The following is a 26,052-nucleotide window of genomic DNA, read 5'->3' as shown; positions in this document are numbered from 1 at the left end:
CTTCTAGTTCTTTTTCACCTTTTCCACTGCGTACAAGTACTGCACGAGTACCCCGCCATTTCTTATTTAATATAGCCTAAAGATCCATGTACAACCCCCTGACCAAGACTATAGGATCAGAATGTTTCTACCCTGCCCCCTTTCCTTATTTCTCAACTTTGTTTTACTGTTTTCTTGTGACTCTGCTCTTCCGACAAATAAGATGGCTGCCAACACTTCCTGGTTTGGAGTATTGACAGCAAATCAGCATGCAGCTCCTGCTCGTAATTGTACGTATTTCCGTACGCGTACGCTGCAATTTTTCTTTAAAAAAATAAAAATAAAAATAGCGCCTAAACATCCATGTACAACCCCCTGAGCAAGCCTAGAGGGTCAGAATGTTTCTAGCCTGCCCCCTTCCCTTATTTCTCAACTTTGTTTTACTGTTTTCTTGTGACTCGGTTCTAGCGACGAACAAGATGGCTGTCAACACTTCCTGGTTTCGAGTGTTGACAGACAGTTCACAGCCAATCAGCATGCAGCTCACGCTCGTAATTGAACAGATCTCCGTCCGCGTGTAGAACTCCGTGTCTAGATATCGCTATGAGTTTACTTGTAATTTTCTCAGGAACTACTGAACAGATTTACACCATTTAACAGAAAGCACAATCTGCGAACCAAACTCTACCTGTCTGCCAAATTTGGTGTAATTCCGTTCAGCCGTTCGGGCTGCAGCCCAGGCTAAATGTCCCCATGAAAAATTGCATGGGGAAAACATGTTTTGGGACCCCCCTTTTTTCTCGGCCCCCACTTGACGAATCACCCCCAAACTTTCAGGGAAGCAGCGGAACTGAGCAAGCCATTTTCTTGGAGAAATTCACGAAGATTTGTCCACCGGCGCCAAAGTTATTCCAAATAGAATGTTGTGGATTTCCTATGGAAACTAGGTCCTAACTATAACTACCTACTGGCGACCGCCAGTAGGTGATATGTATATATATATCTATATGTGATCAAGGCTACCGTGTTGTAGCCAAAAGGCGTCATGCTGGAGACTTTGGAGCATTAAACTACCTTGAAAGAATTCCTTGCGTTGCTGTGGTCTGTACCTGCGTTGTTGGATCGGCGTCCAGAGCCGATCAGTGGGTGTGGTGAACGGATATATATATATATATATATATATATATATATATATATATATATATTCACTGAAAAAACCATAGGTTTCACACCAGTTATAGCTAGGAATTAGCATTTAAAAAACCTTTTAAATTCACTGAAAAAACCATAGGTTTCACACCAGTTATAGTTAGCTGGAAATTTTACTCGCATAAAACCATTGAAATTCCCACGTTATAGTTAGTTGGACTCACTATATCTTGCGCGTGCAATGCACTGCTGATGACGTCACATATTACATCACTCATGACATGGTCAGTGACATCACTCATGACATCACTGATGACACCATCCTTGTGACAGAGTGACAGACCTCCTTTCACTGTAATGTAACCCTTGAAACACATATTCAAAAATAGAAACTAAAATTTTCAAAAAAATGGAGATACCCATACCAGTTACAACAACCAATTCAGTAATTCCACCATCTATATACACATCCACTCATTCACCAACAGTTCTATATAGTCACTCATACATATACTCACTCATCATATGTAGTGATACACCTATACATCCTGTTACACACCGACAGTCAACCAAAAGTTACTCACACACATACTCACACATGCAAATAAACTATTGAACATCCATTTATTTGCATATACAGCTATACACACACTACCACTTTACTTCTAAGGAAACTTATACATACTTACTCTCTTAAACAATCACTTATAGAAACACGTACTAATTTAAACAGGAACTCTTACAATCCCTCACTCTCACATATACTCACTTATATACATCAATATTCACATATACTAGATTAAAACATATGTAGTTACTGATAAAGACACTAGTGAGACAGTCATTCACTCACTAACACACACACATACACACTCATCCACCCATACAGTCCTGCACATATGCTGTCTTCAAAACACATACAAACACAGTCAATCACTCATGCATCTATGTGCTAAGTAATACCCCCAGCAAACCATATAGACACTCATACTGATATTAAAAAAACATCTAATAACCCATATACATACACATGTAGCTACTCACCAACCCATGCAACCACTTATACACAAAGTGAAACACTAATACATATATTTAAATATTTAAACATTACTCACTAATATTTATTTTTCAGAAAGACACACATTCACTGGATGGTGTCATCAGTGATGTCATGAGGGATGTCACTGACCATGTCATGAGTGATGTAATATGTGGCGTCATCAGCAGTGCATTGCACGCGCAAGTTATAGTGAGTCCAACTAACTATAACGTGGGAATTTCAATGGTTTTATGCGAGTAAAATTTCCAGCTAACTATAACTGGTGTGAAACCTATGGTTTTTTCAGTGAATGTAATAGGTTTTTTAAATGTTAATTCCTAACTATAACTGGTGTGAAACCTATGGTTTTTTCAGTGAATTTCATAGGTTTTTTAAATGCTAATACCTAACTATAACTGGTGTGAAACCTATGTTTTTTTCACTGAATTTCAAACGTTTTTTAATAGCAAATCTCTATAGGTATGAAATGTAATATTTTTATAATGAATTTTATATTGTATATTAATGTAATACTATTTTTTTATCTATATTTTTCCCTTTTTTTTTGGTTTTTGCCTTGGGGCGCTCCCGGTGCGCGTACCGGTAAGCGCAGTGTTACAGCGCGCCCTGGTGCGCGTACCGGTGAGCGTCCCGTTAGCGCTATTGCCGCGAACAAAAACATTATCGTGACGTATTGAGCAGCCGCGTGATGCGTCGTATGACGCACGGCGTAAGCGCCCCCGGGCGCGACCCGACGCGCTTACGCTCCGCGCCCCCGGGCGCGCCCCGGGGCGCGTAGCGTAAGCGCGTCGGGTCATGTGACCTGAAAATAACACTTTTCATTGGTTCAGAACACTTTTGATTTCCAAATGATGGAAGACCGGGTCATGTGACCTGAAAATAACACTTTTCATTGGTTGCTACCAGTTTTTTTTAGAAAGAATGAAATCCCCACCCATTTCTTTCACTTCTTCTTTCACTTTTGTGACTGCAACACCTCTCTTTTTGCTGTCGGTTCTTTGCTGAATTAATATCTTGCATAACCATGTCTGCCAGAGCATCCAGCAGTGAAGATGAGTCAGAGGAATTTCTGGATGAAGAGGTTCCTCAGCCGAAAAAAAAAGAACATTTCCATTCCACCTGATCAGAAAAAAGTAAATGCTCCAAAGGTGGAGTGCAGGATTTGTAAAACTGTCCTGTCACGGGGTGACCCCAGAAAGAAATATTCATTTGGAAACTCGACGATGATTCGACATGTCGAGAGGAGGCACCCCCAGAACTTTGCCCGGGAGAGTGTCAGGGCTCTGGCACGAGAGGCTCCCAGTGATGGGGCCTCTACTTCAACCGGAGGACAAACTGCATCAGGGAGGGAGCAATCACAAATACAGATTCCCCACATCCAGCCTGCTTTTAATAAAGGCGTTATTAAATGCAGATATTGGGATAAGTTACTTTGCTATGGGGAACAAAGTGTTCTGCTCATGGTTCAAGCATTGGATAACCATCGCTGCCGTTACCAGCCCTAATTTTGTTGTTTTTTTTTGCTCCTGTTGAGCAGTTTCCCATTCACTGTTTTTGCTTTTGTTCTAAAAAAAGAAAAAAGAAGAAAAAAAAAGTTCTTTTCAGAACTACCTCCAATTCTCATCAAAGAGCTGTGTTCTTAAAAAAATGAAAAAGAGTAAGTGAAGTGGAGTGCATTGATAAACGAGAAGAAAATGAGTGAGAAAGCACAGAAAGGGACGAGAGGAGAAGGGAAGTGAACTAGGGGGACTGAAAGAAGGTGAGTGTGGGGAATGAGAGTGAGGAGAAGGAGAGTGAACATGGGGAATGTGGATATGCGAAGAAAATGAGTAAAGGAACGGGGGTGTGGAAGGGTAAGAAAAGAGCAGTGGCTTAAACTATTATTTTACTGTTTCACTGGGTTTTCCCCAAGGTACGCTCCCCGGTACGCTCCCCGGTGCGCGTACCGGGCGCTCCCCCAGCGAAAATCGAAAAAAAAAAAATGTTTTGCCCCGCGGGGCCCTTTTATGGCCCCCACATCAAACCTAGGGGGTCAGGGGGGGTCTACCCTGCCCCCTTATGGTCATTTCCCCCTTTGTTTTTGCCACCTCTTGAGTCTCGATCCTACCGAGACACAAGATGGCGGCCGCTCCGGACTGTTTGGAATGTTGACAGACACCCGAGAGCCAATCGGCTTTCCGCGCGCGAACTAGCGCAGCGCGCCCGGTGCGCTCCCCGGTGCGCGTACCGGGGCGCGCTTATAGATATATATATTTTTTTTTATCTAAATTACTCAAAATCCACTGGAGCGCATATCTTGAGACATAGCAAAGGCACATCGGGCTACCAGTCCCTACAATTTTGCCAAGTTTGGTGGAAATCCATTCTGCCGTTCGGGCTAAAAGTGAGTCCAACCGCCCTATGGAAATTAACATGGGGAAAACACGTTTTGGGACCCCCCTTTTATCAAGGCCCCCGCTTGACGAATCCCCCCCAAACTTTCAGGGAAGGACCGGAGCGCCGCGAGGCAAATTTGAGGAAAATTTCAGGCAGATTCCTCAACCGGCGCCAAAGTTATTCCCAATAGACTGTTGCGATTTCCCTATGGAAAACAATCCTAACTATAACTACCTACTGGCGACCGCCAGTAGGTAAGATTTATATATATATATATATGTATGTATATATATATATATATATATATATATGTATATATATATATATATATATATATATATAGTGATATATATATATATATATACATACACCAAAGTGTATTGATGAATCAGTGGGTGTATGAGTACCTGCATGGATGATTTGGTGGGTGCATGACTGACTGTATCAGTGAGTGATTATACATGTCTCAGTGAATGAAGGAGTGAGTGATTAATTTGTGTGATTATATGTATCAGTCTGCCAGTTGTTGTGTAAGTGGCTGCATGAGTTGGTGTGTAGGTATATGAGTGGCAGTATTGGTTATTGATTGGTAGTTTGAGTACATGTATGGGTGTATCAGTGTCTGTGTGGGTGGGTGAGGGGGTGTATGACTCTCTGCATAGAAGAGTGAGCTGATGGATCAGTGGCTGTATGGGTTTGTGAGTATGTCTGTAAGGGGCTGTATGGTTGAGTGTATGTATGGTTGTGCTGGTGAGTGATTGTATGTGTCAGGGAGTAACTGCATATGTGAAAGGCAGTATAGTTGAGTGTTCATAGGCAAGAAACATGTTGCCCAGACAAGACTAACTGCAACACACGGCAGCACTATAGCAGTGAGTCTCCAACTCCATTTTTAATCAGGGGGAAGGCAGGACCATTAAAGTCTAATTTACCTGACTCTTCCATTTCCCGGTTTTAATTCACACTTTTGCACTCCTACATTTCCAAGGCCCCTTACACCCACTGCACCATACAGCAAGGAATAAAAAGATCTTCACCACAGAGCCCCTGCATAGGGTGCCCGTCAGGTATTGCACCGACCCGATGAGGAGCATGCCAGATGATGAAGCATGACACCCAGCAGGCTGGGTGTGTGAGGGCCCTCATTCCGAAAGGAAGGACTTCCCAGTCCCACCCCTTTCTCACGAATACTACCAGTGTGTAGTCAGGGACCTCTTAAGTCCCCCTTCCCTCTTAGCCCTCCTTTATTAGGAACTGCATACCCTTTCTCTTAATAGTGCATAGATAGTGCCTGAGTGAATGGATGAGTTCATGGGTACTGCTTGGATAATTCGATTAGTGCATGGGTAGTGGCTGGTTGATTGTGTGAGTGCATGAGTAGCACATAGGTATGTAGATGTCTGCAAGTGTAGCGTCTGGGTTATTGGATGAATGCAAGGGTAGACCTTGGGTAATTGGATGACTGCAAGGGTAGGGGTTTGGTAATTCTGTGAGTATAAATATAGGGTCTGGGTGATTGGGTGAATGCATGGATAGTGCCTGGGTAATTGGATGAGTCCATGAGTGGTGACTGGATGAGTGCATGGGCAGTGCCTCAGTGAATAGATGAGTGCATACATAGTGTCTGGGTGTTTGCATTGTGCATGGGTAGCGCCTGGGTGATTGGATGTGTGCCTGAGTAGTGGCAGAGAGATTAGATGATTTCAAACGCAGTACCTGAGTGATTTGATAACTGCTTATGTAGTGGCTGGATGGCTGGACTAGTGCAACTGTTGTGCATGGGAGATGGGGTGAGTACATGAGTAGTAACTCAATGAACCCAATACTAGATTAGGGATTTGACACACATAATATACCTCGACCTCCAACCACTGTTAAGAAATAAAACAAGACAAAAATATATTAGAATTTTTTTCCAACATTAGGCAACCAAACAACATATAATATTTTTGGGGCAAAACTATAATTCAACATAGGCAAATATTTTCCTGTTTTCAGCTTTCAGACTTGTTCATTTTCAACAATGCTTTGTATGAAGACTCCTCATGAAACCGTGAGAATGAATAATCAGTGGATTGTAATGAAAAAAAGAAATGTGCACAGTAGATCATCATAACTATGTCATACTGTTCACTGCACTCCCTACAAGTTTTGTAATACTGGTTTGCTGATAGCTTGCTACCTTATTGAAAACTATATGGTAAAAAAAATCTGATATTATTATATCTTATACTGAATGTCCAACAATTATGAAGCAGTGTTCATTTTTCATATCCTTTATTAAAAATTATCCTTGTTAGGCCAAATGATGTCTAAACTGTTTTTATTCCATGTATCAAAAACAAAATTCATAGTACAACATGGAACTTGCCGTAGCAGAATCAAAAGGGGACTTTCTTTAGGTGTGAAGATACTTTTCACATGCAACCTAAGGCTAATGGTATAATAGTACCTCCATTTACTCTTCATCTATAGTAACGCACTGTAGTCCTCAAATATTTATAAATTCAATTCCCGTAGTTAAAAAGAGTCCTTCATTTCTGACAGCCGAATAATGTCTCAGAAACTCAGAATTCATATATATATCAACACAAAACCACATTTTCTTATCTTAGATTTTCCTTAGAACTTCAGTTCTACAAAAAGCAGGCAATAGTTTGATAACTTTTTTGATAGTCTTTATTTGAATGATACTTGTATGTCATTGCACTCTGCCTAACCTGCTCGAAATCTTAAATATATTATGTAGGGTATAGAGGTTATAATAACTCCTTCATGAAATATGATTGCTATAGTTGTGAAAACTCTTTTTGAGATTGAAATTTGTGCAACGTTAAAGTTTATAATTTCAGTTCCTAACTTAGGGGCCTATTAGGATGGCGGATGCCACCGTCCGCCACCCCAGAGGAGGAGGAGAGCAGGGGCAGCGGTGGTCCCTCCGTGCCAATTAGGATGTGACTGCCACCCTGGCAGTCACATCCTGTATTCTTAACATTGCGGCGGGTGCTGCTTGAAGCAGCACACGACGCAATGTTAAAAAATGCATGTTTACCTCTGCATGCACGAAGCTGCAGGCACCGTGTGGTGCCTGCCGCTTCGTGCACGCAAAGGCAGGGGGTACCATAGGTACCCCCCATGTGCACCCCCCACCACCCCTTAACCCCTGGGGGCCCGCAACGACTCAAAATTTGGTATGGATTACAGGGTCTGCAACACTGATTGCAATTCCCAATGGGGTCCGAATTTGCATGCCTCATGCCTGTTCATTGGGCACTTGTAAGTTGCGACCCCATTGGGAATGGCTGGCCCCCCAGGTCTGGTGGCCTGCTGGGATCAGCAGACTTCCATGTCTGGGACTGCTTTTAAATAAAGCAGTTTTTTTTTATCGCAGCCTGTTTTCCTTAAAGGAAAACAGGATGCATTTAAAAAAGAAAAATTAAACATTTTCGTTTCAATTTTTAAGGGCAGGTAGTGGTCCCTGGGTCCCTTTTTGGTAACACCTACTAACTCCTGCCATATCTTCTTGTCCTTGGTAGGCACACCATTTACAAGAATTACTAGTCATTCCTCTAAATCTCTATCTACCCCCACCGTTTCAATGTTTTTCTTGACAACTAATGGCAAATACACTACCCTACCTTTTAGACCTTTTAGCAGCTCTGTTGGGGGGTAACTGGCCTGTCTTTGGCTTCATATGTACTATAGCCTAAAAGGATATATTGTTTGGATAAGAATGGACTTATAAATGTTTAAACCTTGAAGTGCATCTGGAATGGGAACCAGTTCTAACTTGTTATGCACAGCTCCAGCAAGCATTTTTATATTCTCTAATTTATTGTAGCGGTTCTTACATTTAACTTGTTGTGTGGCCAAGTGAAATCTTTCCTCTACAAACAAATACAGTGCAAACGTTTGCCAGTTATCCTTATTCTCTATCCCACTTTTAAAATAAAAGGCAACACTCCACGTTTGATTCTTTTAGTGAGTGCATCGAAAGCATATACAAAAATACTCTGGTTTTTCAACACATACTGTCTTAAATTTCCAATCTCTTTTTCAAAACTATCAACTGTAGTAACTTTAGTCCTGTTGTGCAACTCCTCCTGTTATCAAGTCTTCAATTTCCATACAGTCCTGTTGGGGACCAAAGAAATTAAACTGTACATCATCGCAAACCTTTTCTACCTCTGCCACAGTACCATGCAGAAGTGCCCTTTTGATTTCTCCTAAACATAAAGCTGGTGTTTTCACATAATACAGACTCCTAACTAAAGTTAACATTGTTGAGTGGTGTACAGCTAACATCCTAAAATGATGAAAGGTGATTTAGGACACTTTCTTTGATAACCAAGCTAGTAAGTGTCCCTGCAAATTTGTATGCTTTCTCTGCTTGCAAGGAGGTCAACCTTGTAAAGTTCTTATTTTGTGTTTTAATCTTCACCTTGGAAATATACAGAGGAATTTCCTTAAAATATCAATAGATTGCTGTTTAATACTACAAACCGTAATACAAGGTGCCTGACTGCGCCTCCCTTGTACCTCTTCTGCAATAACTTCCACATTTCTAGGTACCATCACCTCTTTTGCTGTGGGACTGCTGTTCTTTATTTCATAAAATTGTCTGCTTTCATCAATAGCATGAACTAATCTGTTATCGAGGAGATAGTTTTTTTCTGTAAAGAAAGGCTCTGTGCTAGAATTATGGAAAGGGGCGACCATTCGGTCCCCCCGAATGTATGGTGGAGTACCACGATCCCCCCGGGAAGCCATCTTGGGCGGGAGGCGAGTCTTGGCTGGTATGCCCGAAGCGGCGTAGCCGGGGCGCGCCTTTTCCCGCCCTGGAGTGGGTTGTCCTAGACACTGACGCACTCGGCCACGCCCTCGGTGGCGGGCGGGGGCGGGTTGACGCCCGCCCCGAAGACGGATAAAAGAAGCAACAAGCCAAGAAACATCCTCTTGTTCCTGTGCTCTGAAGCTGCACCTCCCCACTGCACGTGAGCTCAGGACGGAACGAAGAGCCAATTTTGAGCGTTGTAATCTTTCTTTTTGTTTTACAGATATCCCGTCTGGGAATGCCTAAGAAAGTCGAAAAGCGGGTCAGTACCGATCAGATGCTCCGCATGCTCATGAAGGAGGTAGCCGATTTGAAGAAGCAGATGGCGGCTAAGAACGGGGAGGGAGGACCGAAACGGCCTTTGCCGGGAGTAGTCCCCGGTGGGAGAGGCAAGAGGTCCAGAAAGGGGGCGCTTGGGGGTGAAACTCCGGTCCCTGATACCCCACTTGAGGATCCAACCCCGGAGCCGAAGGGGGGGAATCAGATCATGATCGGTGAGCAGTAATTGGAAGATCCCTATGGGGGGGCGTCACCCATTACGGATGGGAGCGCTCGGGGGAGGTGGCCATTGGCCCCTCAACGGGGAGGCGGTCCCGTCTAAGGATAGGCCGCCGGAAGGAAAGGAAAGGTGGTCAAGGCCCCTTCCTGGATAGGAGGGGCTACGGGCCCTCCTGGGGAATTTCCCGGGGCCAGGACATCTGCGACGGCAGATGGGTAAGTTGTGTGGGGTTCGGGAGGGGGTTTACGCTACCTCTTAGACACCTCACACGAGTCCTCGGACGACCGTTAAATGGCGTCGAGTTCATTGGGGCCCCCGTCAAGTCCAAGGGAAATTGGTAGATGCACTTGAGGTACGCCTCTGTGCGGTTGGTCCTCTCACAAGTGAGGGTGGTATTTATGGTTTAGGGATCTGACACCGGTTACGACCTTGCCGTTGGCCCTTAACGTTAGGATGTACAATTTCAAGTCAAATGTTTTGTAGGATGTTGGATCGGCTAGGAGAATCTTTGTATTAGAGATCTGTTAAGGTTAGCCAAACATCGTAATGTGGAAATGAAATTGTACATAATATGAAACTGTTATTTTAATGTTTTGATTTTGTTTCATATTTTAATAAATACGGCCGGGAGGGTCACTCCCTCCCGCCTTCCAAAAGTCCAGAACCGTTTCGGTTTCCCATCCTTGGGGATTGTGTCGAGAGGGGGTGGCGGGTATCTCAGCCATATACATCCATTCTCCACTCAAAACTTTACAAAAGTTACTTCTATTCACTAATCTTTTCTTCCAGTTTTGTTTTTTCATGCACAGCACTATTTTGTCAAGAGTCGGTATTCTATTTAGAATCAAAATGAAACTCTTCCTCCTCATAGCAAAGGCCTTATCAACTACTTCCTCAACTCATTCTTTCAGTTTCAGTGCCTCTCTCTTTCTTCTTTACTTCTTCATAGTTCTCTGTAGATATATAACCACTCTACTATCAAACATTCTGGTTCTGATTTCCTTACACTGCTTCTGTCTCCTGGTTAACGTGCGTCCATGTCTTTTAAAATCTTTTTTATTCTTGCAATATACATTTTGTCCACTCTGGTTGTTTCTCTTAGGCACAATTTCATTATCTTTATTTTTGAATCTTCGGAAATATGTGCATATACTTTTAAGAAATGTATGTGTCCTCTTATCAGTAGCTCTTTATTCTTTCACCACTTTTTCTGCATTTTGACCATTTTTCATATCATTTCTGAAAATGTACTGTTGTTGCTTCTGCTGCTTTATCAACCAAGCTTTAGAAGGCATTGCAACTGTGTGTAGTTGTATAGATATTGTTCTGTTAAAGAAAAACAAGTATGTCTGAATTGTTACCCTAGTCAATCTACCAACTGCTTTACTAGTGAAGTGACTTACACATAATACAAAACAGTTTCATGTTATGTTGTGGTTTTAAATCTACAGCTGAACCTAGAAATATTACATGTTCTTACTTCAATATAACAAACCCAGAGCAATACACCAAATGTTATTTATTAGTTACCTTTCAACATTTTAGCACCCTCTTGTACAACACAGCTACAGCATATCTCACTTCTCACATTTCACATATACATGCTGAAAGAACAGTTTATCCCTTCTGTCGTAATTTTTAAAATGAACATCAAGGGAAGGAGGCATCTTTACAAGGCCCATGCACTTTTCGGAGCGTCTTTTTTGAGACACCAGTGCCGTAATATGCTGCTCTATATTTACAAAGCCATGTAAAGCCACTCTGCGTAGCTTTTCATGGTCTTATAACTACAGGCACTTTTCAGACAGCACTTTGTATGAAGGAAGCATGTCATGTGTGTTGCTGTAGGTGTTCCCATGCAACACACATGGTTTCTGCCACATATTAAAATGTTAGAATCCTGCACCTCCCTAGGGAAGTTATAGGGAGATGCAATAGGAGATATACTTTTCTTTCTCCTCATTTATTCTTATTTTGATGCCTGTTGCCTTCTACAACACATACAAAGAGGAAAATACCTCTTGTTATTGTTTTTGTACAGGAAGGTGTCCCTTCCTGCATAAGAACAATCATCCCCACTACACAGGTACCCTTTGCACACTGCATATCGTTCTTTTAAATGTATCCCCAAGCGTACGAGTACTTATAGCATCTCAACACTATAAATACAAATATACAACATAAGAGCTATTTGATGCCTTTTTACCACTGTGTTAGTCGTCTTTTTACTATCTCAGTACTGTTCTACTTAAAAGTATCAGATTAGATTTTAGTAAATGGTGCATATAACAATCTGCCTGTTAATGTCTATCAAAGCATATACCTCACTAATGCTTCGAACTACATCCAACGAGTATGCCACACCTTGCATATATCATTTACCAGATGGTTCTAAAAGACTACATATTTTTCGCTAAAACTTGTAAAAACATGTGTTTGTGGCTGAATACATGAATATTCCCTGAATGATTGTATTGGTGCATACTTATGTGATTCTTTGAGGATATACATACTGCCTAGGTTTTCCCTGAATATATCAGAACTCCATGGGTTGTTCCATATCTCCATATCTGCATAGTTACTGCTTACATGTTTACATGAGTACATCACTACTATCTGGGTGTTTGCATGAGTGCATGAGTAATGTCTGAATGAATAGATAAGTGCATGACTAATGGCTCAATAATTCATTACATGCATAAATACTGGTTCGGTGATTGCAGGAGTGCATAGATAGCATATGGAGGATTTATAGAGTGCATGAAAATTGCATACATGATTGTTTAGGTACATACATAGCACTTAGCAGATTGCATGAGTACATCAATAGTGTTTCAGTGATTGGATGAACACTTGACTGCTGCCCATGTATTTTTGGTTCAGGAAACAGGTAGTGCCTGTGTGTTTAGACAACTACATGGGTAGTGCCCGGGTAATTCAGTCAGTGCATCAGTAATCTATGGCTCATGGGTGCATGACTAGTGTCTGAGTGATTCCATGACTCCATTCCTAAATCTTGAGAGATTGGATGAAAGTTAGTGTACTGCTGGGGTGACTGTATTATTGCAGGAGTATTCCCTCCTATTACAAGTACATAGCTAATACATGAATATCAGGTTTACTACAATAGTACTCTCTACGCAGTTAGATGACTACATGAGTAGTGTTTGTATGAATTTATGCATGTGCCTCAATATTTCAATGACTGCATGGGTTGTAAGTGTATGCTTAGATGACTGCATAGCTTCTGCACAATTGTTATGACTCCATAAGTACAGCCTTGTTAATTGCATAAGTAAATGGTTATTGTCTGGGTGATTAAATGAGTGTATCATTAGTTCCTCCATAGTTGAATGACTACATAATTTCTGCCTGCCTGATTGCAAGAATACGTGTGTAGTGTCTGGGTAATTGAATAACTCCATGGAAGGTGAATCACTGTTTTGATGACTGTTTGAGTAGTAGCTGAGTGATTGCATGAGTGACTGAATACTGCCTGACTGACTGTGAAATTACCTTCATAGCTATTAGCTACATAACAGTTGGCACTATATCTCTCACTCATTGGTTATCTCCTTCTGTCAGTATAAAACTACCTGTTTTACTATATATACACTTTTCTTCTTAGCTATGTGTGAGTGAAATCTAGTGTGCACATCATCAGTAGGTTTCTAAAATAGAAAACAACATTTTGAAATATTTCAAAGCACAAAACCTTTTGCAAATGGCATACCTACATAATTTCTCAAATACTTCTGCATTCTAAAACATATATGCAGCATATCTCAAGCATTCTGCACTATTAATCCTTCTCAATTGTAAACAAACCATGTTTAACGAAAAATACTACCCTCACCATATACATGAAATTTTCATCAGCCTTTCTGAACATAGATCACCATGTAAAAATATATGCAATTTCGTAACATATGTACACCTTCAAGCCATCTTTCTGAAAATATATCTCTCTATGCATCTTAGTAAACCAAAAAGTCCCATGTATATATAGCTATGTGCAAGCACAAAAACCATATCTCACCATCTAAGTATATGCAAAACTGTCATATGTGTTAAAAACCACATTGACATACACTTCCTAATATATACCTCACAAGTATTACTTCTTTCTAATGCATATACAGGCGGACAAAATGTTCACATCTTTTATTTTTCACTACCCAGAATACAAATAACAGATGTATCTATTCATCGTATGATGTTTAGACATTTAAAACATTCTCAGTTCCTTATTGCAACTTTCCACAAGACAATACTGTTATTTTCCAATAAAATACACAATGTAATAAAGAGAAATGCGCATGCGCGGGCAGCCGCGCAGGCGCATTAGCATCCAAGACGCGCGGGCCGGCGGCGCAATGACGAGCGGGAGCCCTGGGGACGCGGCAGGAAAAGGTAAGTGGTTTTAAATTCATTTATATATTAATGTAAGCATTTAGGGAGGGCGGGAGGGAGGCGGGCAACTTCGCTACACCCACGAAGTGGGCGTAGTGTTGCCTGCTTCGCCTACTTTGCAAAGGGTGAAGTAGGCAACACTATGGGCGTAGCGAAGTTGCCCGCCCAGGGTTACTTTTTAGTGTTTTTCTAGAACAACCATCTTTAAATCCTATTTTCTATTGTCTCGGTAGGCCAGAGATCACAATGAAGTCAGTAATCGTGATCCCTGCGGTTATGTCAAGAAAGCTGAAAGCAAAAGCACGAATTCAATAGCCACCACCACAAAAAAAATATAACTATATAATTAATTCTAACTATCACAGTAGATAACTTACTATATAAATAAATCTATAAAAACATTTATCAATATCTCAATATCTCTATAACAATGTATATTAATGATTTACTGATATATTTTTTTATCTTTCCACCAATATTCACGATGCCATTGAAAGTCACAACATCCCTGTGATTGCACATCAAATCAAATTTGGACACATCTTTTGCGTCAGTAACACCCCCATTTCTCAACCATGGGGTCAGAGTATCTCCACCCTGATCCCTTATGTGGGCTTTCACACAAATGTTCAGCCCCGGAAACTGTTCCCAATAGATAAAATGGCGGCTGCAACTTTCTATTCAGATTACATCCAGCCAATCAGAGCATTCCCGTTGGTGCGTGCATTTGTGATTTATTGCGAAACCGTCGCAAAATATCTGCGGTCAGAAATATCACTATAATTTTAAACTTACATTTCTCAACAACTACTGAATGGATTTACACCAAATAAGAAAAAGGCACTTCCTTGAACCTAAATTTATCTCCCTGCCATATTTTATGTAAATTCGTTCAGCAGTTAGGGCTGTAGGTGTGGCTAAAGGTTCCTATGGGAATTAACATTACAAATGCAACCTATTTTGTGCCCCAAATTCTCGGTCCCCACTGCATGGATCACCGCAAACTTTCCATAACAATAGAACCCACCGTGACACTATTTGTGTAACTTTCATGCAGATTGTTGAAATGACGACAAGGTTATAGCCAAGTCAAATATTGCTTTTCCAATGGAAACTAGGTCCTAACTATAACTAACTTCTGGCAACCGCCAGTAGGTAATATATATCTATATATATATTTTGATATATACAGTTATACATATATTCACAAACTTGTAATACACTTAACTACTTAATAATTACATGTAAAAAGTATAGTGAAGGCAAAATCTTTGAAAATGTTTACATATTTATTTATGGAATTATTTTTAAGTTTAATTTGACCTGCTGCGCTGTAAAGTTTATTTTTTAGTTAATAATTAGTTTTAGTTAATCTACATTTAATTTTATAGTAAAATGTTTTAAATACATTTTAATAAGTATTACATTTTATTACTTTTCCCTATACTTTACAACAGGAAGTAGTGCGCTCCTGTGGTAAAGACCTCCGCATGTGTGTGAAAAGTTACTACCAGTAACTTTCACTCCAAAATCGTGTTTTAACAGGCTCCATCCCTATTATAAGAATGTGCAGACATGCAAGTCTGCATCTAATAGTAAATCTACACTTGGAAATTGTGAATAGCAAATAAGTGTCAAATTACTACATGGTGTAGTAGTACGTATACACATGAGTAAATCTATGCATGTAAATTTAACTTAGTTAATAGGAGTAAGTAACTTTGCATTTGTAAATCCAATCAAAGAAGTTTCGACCCCGTTCTTAAGTCTACATCTAGAAGTAAATCTCCAAAATCCCAAAAAGTTGATTCTTACACCTGGGTTAGGAGTACAGCTATTCTTGAGTAGATTTACACAAGTAAACTTTGTGATTGAGGCCCAAGGTTTGGATTGCGAAAACTGTGAATCTCTGGGCCCTTAATGATAATTAAAATGTACCCTACAATTTGGCTGCCAAGAAACGTAAGGCACACTACATCAATGGAAAAATAAGTTCACATACGAGGGTCTAGGGGATTGTATTTAATGACCAACTAGCTCCACACCCCTAACTACATATATGAACAACTAGTTGTTCACACTACATCAATGACCTCATTACCTTCATACAACAGGTGAATAAGTTATGTTAAAAGACTTAAAATGTACTAAAGCCATATTGGTACCTCAAACAACAGTAGAAGAGAACTATGAGGAAAGCGATTCCATGAAACACTCCAGGTTGGGTTGCATACAAAACACAATGGATCTCAAAGAACTCATCTCTAAATAAAAATCATGCAACATTAGAACACTGGAAGGTTCAGAGCTGCATAGAAGAATTTGTGATACAGTAGTTTTTCTGCCGCTCTCTAAAGAAGGCAAATCTTTCCTTTCTGTTTTAATGCAGTAGAACATGCAACAATACGTTCAACTACGTAGCTCATGATTTGGTTTGAAAACGTTGCCATGCAGGTTCACCTTTTCCCACACAGTAACAACTTTATTCATGCAATCCATATACAAATGGGACAAGGTTCACAAAATCACACATTTTACTCACCTCCAGAAACACATTGTTCCAAATCCGGATGCGCTCTGTGGAGCTGAAGTTTCTCAGAAATGCATTACTAATGATGTTCATTAAAACTGGATAACCATTAATGGACTGGATACTTGTTGATAGAGCAAACCTGTAGCTCTGCAGGAATAGAACATTTTTTGTCGAAATATTAGTAACTGGATGATATATACATGTCTCTCTATCAAAAACTTAGAAGAAAAAACTGATTTGGAAAACATTTTCTGTGAGTAGTTGTTTTGCTCCAGTCTTAGATATGAGTTGTGTCTAAATATCTACCCTTGATACACAAAGCAATTTCTGTAAATAGAATAATTTTACTCTTGCCTAAGCAGAAGCGTCCGGTGCAGGTAAGCGTGGTGGGCTGAGTGGGTGGGCCGGGGAGGGATGTCGATAGATTACAGAATAGGGAAAATTAAATAAAGAAATGAATCCTATTCTGTTGACATTGACCCCCACCCTTCCTCACCGCGCTTACCTGTACCAGCCGCTGCTGAGGCTAAGGAATGTCTTATTCTTGGAAACCAGTGGCGGCTCGCCAACAGAGTGCTGTGGGGCAATGGGGCAGGGCGGGGGAGGGACAGGGTGGAGGGTGGCAGGGGGAGGGTAGTAAACTCTGGACTACGGCGGCACGAAGTTAAGTAAATAAATAAATAAATAAAACTATTTACATTGCACGCACTGCAATACCAACTCGGCGATGCAGCATGCGCAATGTAAATTGTTTTATTTACTCATTTATTTACTTAACTCTCTACCGCCATAGTCTGGAGTTTACTATCCCCCAACCTGCCCCTCCCCCACCCCACTGCCCGCAGCACTCCCTTGGCGAGAACCAACATTGGAAACTACTCACAGAAATACTTCACTGGAACAGCTACTTGTGGTAGACGGTGAAGATGTAGAGGAAGAGCATGAATGTCTTTTGTATGTCTCAGGAAAAGGCGTTGATGAGATACCACTTCTCTCCTGATGTGATCCTGGACATAGATGAAGAATATGAGCAACAGCTCGTATCAATATCGGTGTGCTATCATGCCATACCTGAGCAAGTTAACATACTGGTCGCCCTCCCCTACCTGGCCACTTAATGATTCCAGAGGCAGGGCCAAGGCTTGCATTGTATGGGCCAACCTATCCCGGTGCTTATAACAGGTGTTGACCAACATACCAGTTAAACATAGCAGTATATCACAATGCACAATTACTGCACGGCAGACAACAGTGCACATCACTGCAGTGCTGTAGCCGCTTTCCATTGTGTGCTAGTTGTCATTAACTGCACATATATGGCAGTCCAAACACCATATCTCAAGGTACACACACATTGCAGAAGACCACAATGGCACTACATCAGTGTGCAAGCTATTTGTCATACTAGGGTTTCTTCACTTACATGTACACAGCCCTACCTAGTTCAAAACATGACAGCTCACATGGCAGCCTCATCTTTCAACAGTTGATGATAACATGTTAAATATTTGTCAATAAGTATGGCAACGTGGCCACAAGGTAAGTAATGCAAACTTACCATAGAACATCATGTGCACTTGGGGAATGATATTACAGTGAATATCACACATCACATTCCCATCCTCATAGACTCCTGATTAACTCTTTCAATGCATGAACTATGGAGGGTAATTACTTTTGGCTGCTTAATGTTGATGCTGAGTATGACCTTTCCCACATTTCCCTACACCTGAACAGATCCAACCACTGTGTCTCAACAGAGGTACAAAAGAGTAAAGACAATAACTTGTGGTATCAAAACAAGCACAATTGGCATACGCAAGCAGGGCTGCAGCTGCCCTGATCCCACACAGTGCTTTAGGACCCCCTGAAGTAGTGTGCCAGATTATCCTAACTAGTTGCATTCTTCATATTATAATTTTGAGACGTGGTATATGCGTAGAATGGGACTATGGCCAATCCATCTCCCAAAGCTGGGCCAGTGCACAGAGGTTAAAGTCTACATGTACATATACATGACCAACCTTTTGGCTTTACTCTTCACTTTAGCTGCTAGTCAGGTTCTTGTATCACAGTGACAGGAAAGTGTTGAGTCAATAATGAAAGTTGGGCCACGTCACTGTCCATGCAAGACATCCTGAAACACCACTGTTAACTATTTCTTATGCAAAAACCAATCAGGGCCATGTGAACACATACCATATATCAGTAGTTACAATCACAATCATGCGTCATGCTGCACCTAGGAATATGACTTGACTAACATGTAGATATCACATTCCAGTTTCCAACTGTGGAAAAATATACTTAGAACATGAAAAGATAATCCTACATGCTTTGATAATGTAATATAACTGAATGTATAATGCAAGGAGTGGTGGTGAGATGTAAGTAGTTTACTGCCCCATTGGGCACCAATCTATGGAGCTTGGTGCTCATTAAATGGCCCAGTATTTGGGAAATTATCATACAGAATGAAATTTGACACAATGGCCTAAACATTGGAAATATATAGGGCCCAATTATGCATTTGTCCACTATCACGAGTAATAACATCTATCTTCTGGAGGTTTCAGCCCCAAAGTCTGATTGTCCTTGTACTTTTCTTGCACCCCCCCCCTATACATTTGGGCAGATTTGACATGCTGAAATGTTCCAGGTAAAACTGTTGGAGTGTGGTGTTAGCCACCAAACACCGCACATCACAAGTTTATCTGGGTCACTCAAAGTGAGGGCCTAGGACAGTTGTCCCTCTCCTCCCAGTTCAGTCATCTGTGATAGTTGTTTTTCAGGTCGTATATTTACATTGCAGTTCAAATTTATCCACCAATTACACATACCCAGAAGTAACATTAGAGCAAATGAAAAATCACTCATTCCCGATGATGCTACTGTAAATGACCTTCACTCCATTCTTCTGCTGTGCCTACAAAACCTGAAAGTGTTTGAGAAGAGAAGCAAGAAGGCCCCCTACTTCATCTTTTTAGATGTGGAGATCATCTGGCAGGAAGGTGGCTGCACCGATTCTCATTCACAAGGGGAGACTGACATATACATCTAATGATAGGACCAGGCAGGAGGTGTATAGTTCCATGAGAGCAAGGGAAGTGAAGAGCACTTGTATGTTCTAATCATCATTCTACTTTGTTCAACATAGGTTACTGAGGATTGCAATGGAGACAGTCTGGCTAGACTACCCTGGTCAACTGAAAGTGCACAAATAGCAGCATGGCAATGAATTGATGTCATCCAATATCGAGGTACAACTGTGTGCACATTGTGCATTTAGGGTTCTCACCTGGCAAGTATTTTAAAAACATAGCTAGTATTGTCTTGCTAAAACTGGTATAAATGTTGTGAGGATATGTTAAAGCCATATTCCTCCTTTATATAATAAATGTATAATCGAGACACCAAACTATTGTGCTCTGGTTACAAGGGCAAATAGAAGTCAAATTGTTAAGTCAAGTCTGAAGACTTACGATTTCTTTCTCAACATTCACATTCAAGTACTAGTTACTTGCCTTTCCAGGGCCTCAGGACCAATAGTTTCCTCTGAGGAAAGTGACAACTCTCCATACAGATATAGAAATATTGTGCCAAAAATATTGCCTACAAAAATTGAGTTTACAAACTTTACATGTAAGCTAAAGAAATATTGTGTGAAAAAATATTGTAAAGCAGAACAACGCCCAAAAAGGTAAGAATAATGTTTCTTTTTTTAATAAATATTGAAGTATAAGGAATTTATTTTAAAATAATACATTAATAAATAATAATATAAAATACAGTTTTAATACATTGTATTTAAAATGTGTGTTTCTACACATACACGCACTCCGATGCAACCACCTATTTATAGAGGTATGAAAATATGACACATTTCAGGAAAGCCTTTGTCAAGTGTTAGATTTATTATTGTTTATAACTTAATTCTTTGATTTAAGCACATTTTTAATTGACCAGTTGACAAAGGCATTACACACATAACATAACATCCACTGTCCACGTCCATGAAGTGTTGTATCTGTTTTTTCCAGCTTAGCTTAGTTTAGCTGGGATTAACCTTGTTATAACAGTTATGTTCAAAAGTGAGATGCTTGACCAATGTTATGTTTTATCGATTGTAATATATGATGCTTGACTCATGTCTTGTTTCTCTCTCAAGCTCTACAGCTGGCATCAGTGATGTAGCTGGGACACAGAAAGGCCTAGAGTGGAAGAAGTGATCTTCTGCTACAGGATGCACACCTAACACCATCAGTCCTATGTGGGGGACAAGGCAGAGGAATCCTGTGATAGTACAACAAAATCTCTCTGGATTGGGGCACACAAGTGTGAGAGATCCTTGGTATCTCCACATACCAAGAGGACACTGAGGAAGAAAGACCTAATGGACACGACATATTGTAGATTTCGAGTACACAGTTCAATCTCCGTGTTAGCAAGAGCCCACCTCTCTCATTCTACCTGCACCTACAACCTGTGTTAAACCAACAATCTAGCAGCAGCCAAGCATGCATTTGGTTATGAAATACCTGAAGCTTACATCCATCCAAAACATTGTGTCTGTCTCTGGCACCATGCAGGTATCTTGGGCATTCAGTCTGTTTTCCTGCCCCTCCCATACAAGGACAACCCTTTTTCCTGTGATGGTTGGAGAGGTTAGGCTTATATTATTTCCTAACCAAGATGTCCTTCCTCCCAGTTTGTCTGCCAGATCGTCCCTGTCCAAGATGATATTAAATAATTTTTCTTGTCATTTCCTTTTCTATTCATATATAAGAGAGCTATCATCTGAGAATTCAATTTCTCACATTTTGTTCCAGATTTTCTCTCCTTTTAATGGCATCTGTTTTCCCTTTTCCAAGATTATGACAGACTAGTCCTCTACTGTGTCTCAGAGTAGGTTTGTTGTCTTGCTTTCCAACTCTTGTGAAGCTCTTCATGGTCAAGTAAAAACAAATACACAATGTTAGTGAGATTTTTTCTGTCCTTTGTGATTTCTTCTTCCTGGAGAACAATGACTCCATTTACATTTTTGTTTAGGGGCAGGGTCACAATGTGTCTTCTTGTAGGAGTTGCCCATTTTTCAAGCAATCATGAAAGAAGCAGGAGAGAGCTTAAGTCCTTAACAGATTGTTATGCTGCAGATTCTACAGGTCTGCGTTAGCCATTGATCTGTCTCGTGACCTGACAGGAGAGCCATAACAACTCCATTTCAAACATACAACTATGAAATAGTTTTTGGCTGACGTTCTACGAATATCCTAGTAGTCCCTGATGGCACCACTTTTTTATGGGCCGCAAATGAAATTGAGGGAAACTTTGACATTCATGAAGGTACTATTTGTTCTTCACTGGACTAAAGGTCCTCACATTTGAACAAACGTAATTAACTGTCTTTTGGACCCACTTTGGTTTGGACTGTAAACTAAATATATCAAATTACAATTAAAGATTGGTGTCTTTTACATAATATTAAAGGTATTCTCATATCTGTGTGAAAGGCACACATTTTGCCCAAACTGGATTTGTGTCGGGCTTACCGGTTCATGGATACTAGAAAAGGCAATGAACGGAAACATATTTTTGGGCATTTAGAGCATCAAATAAAGCCAGTTAGGCTTCACAACGCTTCTGCCATTCTTCAAACCTTCACTGATTAGATTTTTGTTGATGGCTTGAATCATGTTAAATCATGTTGTGCTGTCATACCTGAATGGCATTTTGATATTTTATAAAACCCTTCCTGACCATCAGGAGCAGGTGCAACATTGTTATCCAAGATTTAACAGCATATATTTAGTCATGAACCTGAGAAAAGGGAATTCAATCTGCTGAATATGTTGTTTTTTAGATGAATTCATCTAGTGTGTCTAAGGATACAAAGAAAGTGTTACCCATCCTTCAATAGACCTCTATTACAACTGTTGAAGAAATCCGAAACTAATAGGGTTTGCACATTTTTATCAACAAATTATTAAAAATGTGCACATTTCACTATTGATGGAGCTCGTGTATTAAAAAGGAAAATAGGTTTATCAAGGAACTCTCAATTTGAAGAGGCATTTAATATGCTTAAGAGAATGCTCACTGAAGCTCATATTCTATGCCATTCTGACACCACAAAGATATTTATGGTGGAGAGTGATGCTTCTGAAAGGACTTTAGGCCTGTTCAGTGAAGACAATGGACAAGAGCATCCAGCTTTCTGTTCATCTGCATATATTAAGAGAAAGTTAACAGAACTATCTGAAGCAGAAAGGGAAGTCACTAGCTAAGAAAAATACATGTTTTGAGTGGAGACGTTTTCTTGTGGGTAAAAGGAAGATTCTAAAATTCAGACTGATAATACGTATTAACTATATCTACAGAACTAGCAGTGTACAACAAGTCTGTCAGTTATCTTCATGGTTCTAAGATACTGTTGGCAGATGCTCTAGTGCATATTCATCCTGAATCAATCAATTATATCTTCTTATTGTGTGGTTTATACCAGTCAGTCTTTTTGTCCAAGAACAGTTTGAACCTAAAGAGCTTGAAGATCCTCATCCCAAAACTACCCTGGCAAAACATAATGATTTCTATTTCAGAAAAGCTATGTTCATTTCTAACAATGAATTGCAGCTTGATATGGAAAGCAGGTTAGTATTTACTTATATCAGGTCTAAATAAGTCAAGACTTGTGGAAAGTTGTTTTACATCCTTTTTGGTGATTTTTGGTTAAGTTTAGTATCCAAGAATGTGTTAGGTAGTCTCCCATTGGTGATCAAAACAAGTCTTTTCTTTCCAAAACTTTGGGATACTGACATCTGTTAGCTGTAGCTGCAGAACTATGGCATAAAACATTTGAGTCACTACGGTAACAGTCAATACTCTTTCATTCATCAACATTACCCACAGCTTCTGTGGGATGTGGGTGGCTCTCACATTGCCCTCAAAAGGTTACAAGAGGGGGTCTTTGATGGGGGGAATTGCATCCCAGATATCCTCAAACACTACTGGGCCTCACAACCTGTAGCAGGGAATGACTGGGTATTTGCAAACCGTGACAAGCCAGACTTTGTAGTACATAGAGAAGCAATGGACCATGGGGATATCTAGTGATTCTTTATAGGTGGGGAATGCACTGCTGACTTACATGCAGACAGTGGTGGGAGCGTGGGAGGATGCAGTGAAATTCCTGGGCTGGGCCGGGAAGCTGACGAAGAGGACCCCTTGTGGGATAGCGACCTGTTGAAGGAGGCGGCTGGACCTACAGAGTTTTTCCAAATGGGACATGAAAGGCATAGAACACCTGGGTGAATTATGCAAGGGGCCCTTATTGGTGTCACCTGAGGCTCTTCAGAAGGATAACAGGCTGGCAGCGACGGAGCAGTTCAGGTATATACTTTCTTAAACAATGTTAGTCTTCAGCATACAGGTTCTTTTGGGATAATGAACAGCATATGCAATAGGAATTAGTGGGCAATCACATAAGAAATACACAGACTTATTTTTGTAATCATGTCCACTTCATTGACATTTATAATAGTTTTGCAATTTATGTGCTTTTGCTGACTATATTGTAAATTTAGATATTGTGACCGTAAGATACATACATAGGCATGTGATTTTAGAAAGACACATCGACCTGCTGCTAGTGTCTGTTTGTTATATAGTGAAGTTTGCTATGTTGTTCATTCCAGTGATGCACAAGATCTGGGTTCTAATTTTAAAATGTGGAGGAAAATGGCATTACAGACTTTAAGACAGCTTTCAAGTCTGTTTCTTATTCTTGCCTTTTTCCTTCTCATCCATAGAGCGGGCCTCATTCCCTGAGCCAACGCCAGGTGAGGTGAGGCTGTTTCCTCGTGAATTACAGGTAAGCATATTTGATTACATTTTTTGTAGTGGTATAATATTTAGATGCAGTGCTGGCCATTGTTCGACCACACTTTACATTTATATAGTACAAGAGCTGTTGACCTTTCTTCCTGTTTCTTAAACGTCACTTTCTTTTCCTAAAGGTGCCATCAGCATTCTGTTAATCCATGGAGGAACTAGTTATCAGGTCATGTCGTTGTATTTGTTCCAACCTTGTGTTGTTAGTTTTTGTCACTTTTAGTTATACACCACGCAGTAGCAATACTATACGCATCTCTCACAGCATTTCATATTCTTATCAGTGTGCCAATTATATTACTCTGCATGTATTTTCTGCTTGCACCCATGTCAAACATTGTGCAAGGGGCTTGTAAATATGCCTCTCTTTTTTGTATATTCTATTTAAATTTATACCATTAGTAAAATCCTTTACGCATCTCTCACAGCATTTCATATTCTTGTCTGTGTGCCAATTTTATTACTCTGCATGCATTTTCTGCTTGCACCCATGTTAAACATTGCGTAAGGGGCTTCTAAATATGCCCCTCTTTTTTGTATATTGTATTTCAATTGATGCCATTAGTAAAATCCTTTACGCATCTCTCACTGCATTTCATATTCTTTTCTATCTGCTATTCCTATCCCTCTCCATACATTCACTGCTTGCATCCATGTTAAAGGTAGCGCAAAGCGCTTGTAAAAAATGACAATTACAAGCCCAATGAAACCATTAGCACTATCTCTATACCAGCATTGAATTCAAGCATGAGAAACACTTTAAAAAGAAGTCTACCCTATAAGGTAAAAGATACAAACTGTAAGCACACACAGCTAACATTAAGGAAAAATATGAAAATATAATTCCTTAATTCACATACACACTCAGTGTGATGCTTGTCAAAAATCTTAAAGCCAGTCATTTCAGCAAAAAACATTTAGCATGGTAAATTGTTTTAGGCACAGAGAGTGAGATGACACATGCACACAAACAGACAGATGGTGTAGGCAGAGATTGAGATGACACACACATACAAACAGAGAGATGGTGGAAGGAGAGAGTGAGATGAGGCATGCAAAGAGTGAGATGGTGCAGGCAGAGAGTGATATGAGACACACAAAGAGAGATGTGAACTAGTGTTTATAATGTTTAGTTAATGTAATTGCTATGTTAGTAGTGGTCTATAATATGTCACATTTTTATTTTCAACAGATTGTAAATATCTACAGAGTCATAATAGATTATGCCTACGAAAGACCGCCAAAAAAGACTTTATAAGAAAGCTTTATCGACCAAGAGGACTCAATTAGAAGATTCATGCAATGGCAAATCTTCAGAGAAA

The 26,052-nt window shown here is 40.2% G+C and overlaps 1 protein-coding gene across 1 annotated transcript in view; it reads right to left on the bottom strand.

The window, feature by feature from the left end:
• Positions 1 to 26,052, bottom strand: part of LOC144770057 (ATP-binding cassette sub-family A member 10-like) — a 1,719,125-nt gene that overhangs the window by 683,686 nt on the left and 1,009,387 nt on the right. The window contains exon 22 of the mRNA XM_078654288.1: positions 16,853 to 16,990. Within this exon, the coding sequence (XP_078510414.1) occupies positions 16,853 to 16,990 (138 nt within the window). The remainder of the gene's footprint in view (positions 1 to 16,852; positions 16,991 to 26,052) is intronic.

This window comes from Lissotriton helveticus, chromosome 7 (genome assembly GCF_964261635.1).
Source record: "Lissotriton helveticus chromosome 7, aLisHel1.1, whole genome shotgun sequence".
NCBI classification, from domain to species: domain Eukaryota; kingdom Metazoa; phylum Chordata; class Amphibia; order Caudata; family Salamandridae; genus Lissotriton; species Lissotriton helveticus.
Note: the sequence above shows the minus strand (reverse complement) of the source record. Positions and strands in the feature narration are given on the sequence as shown.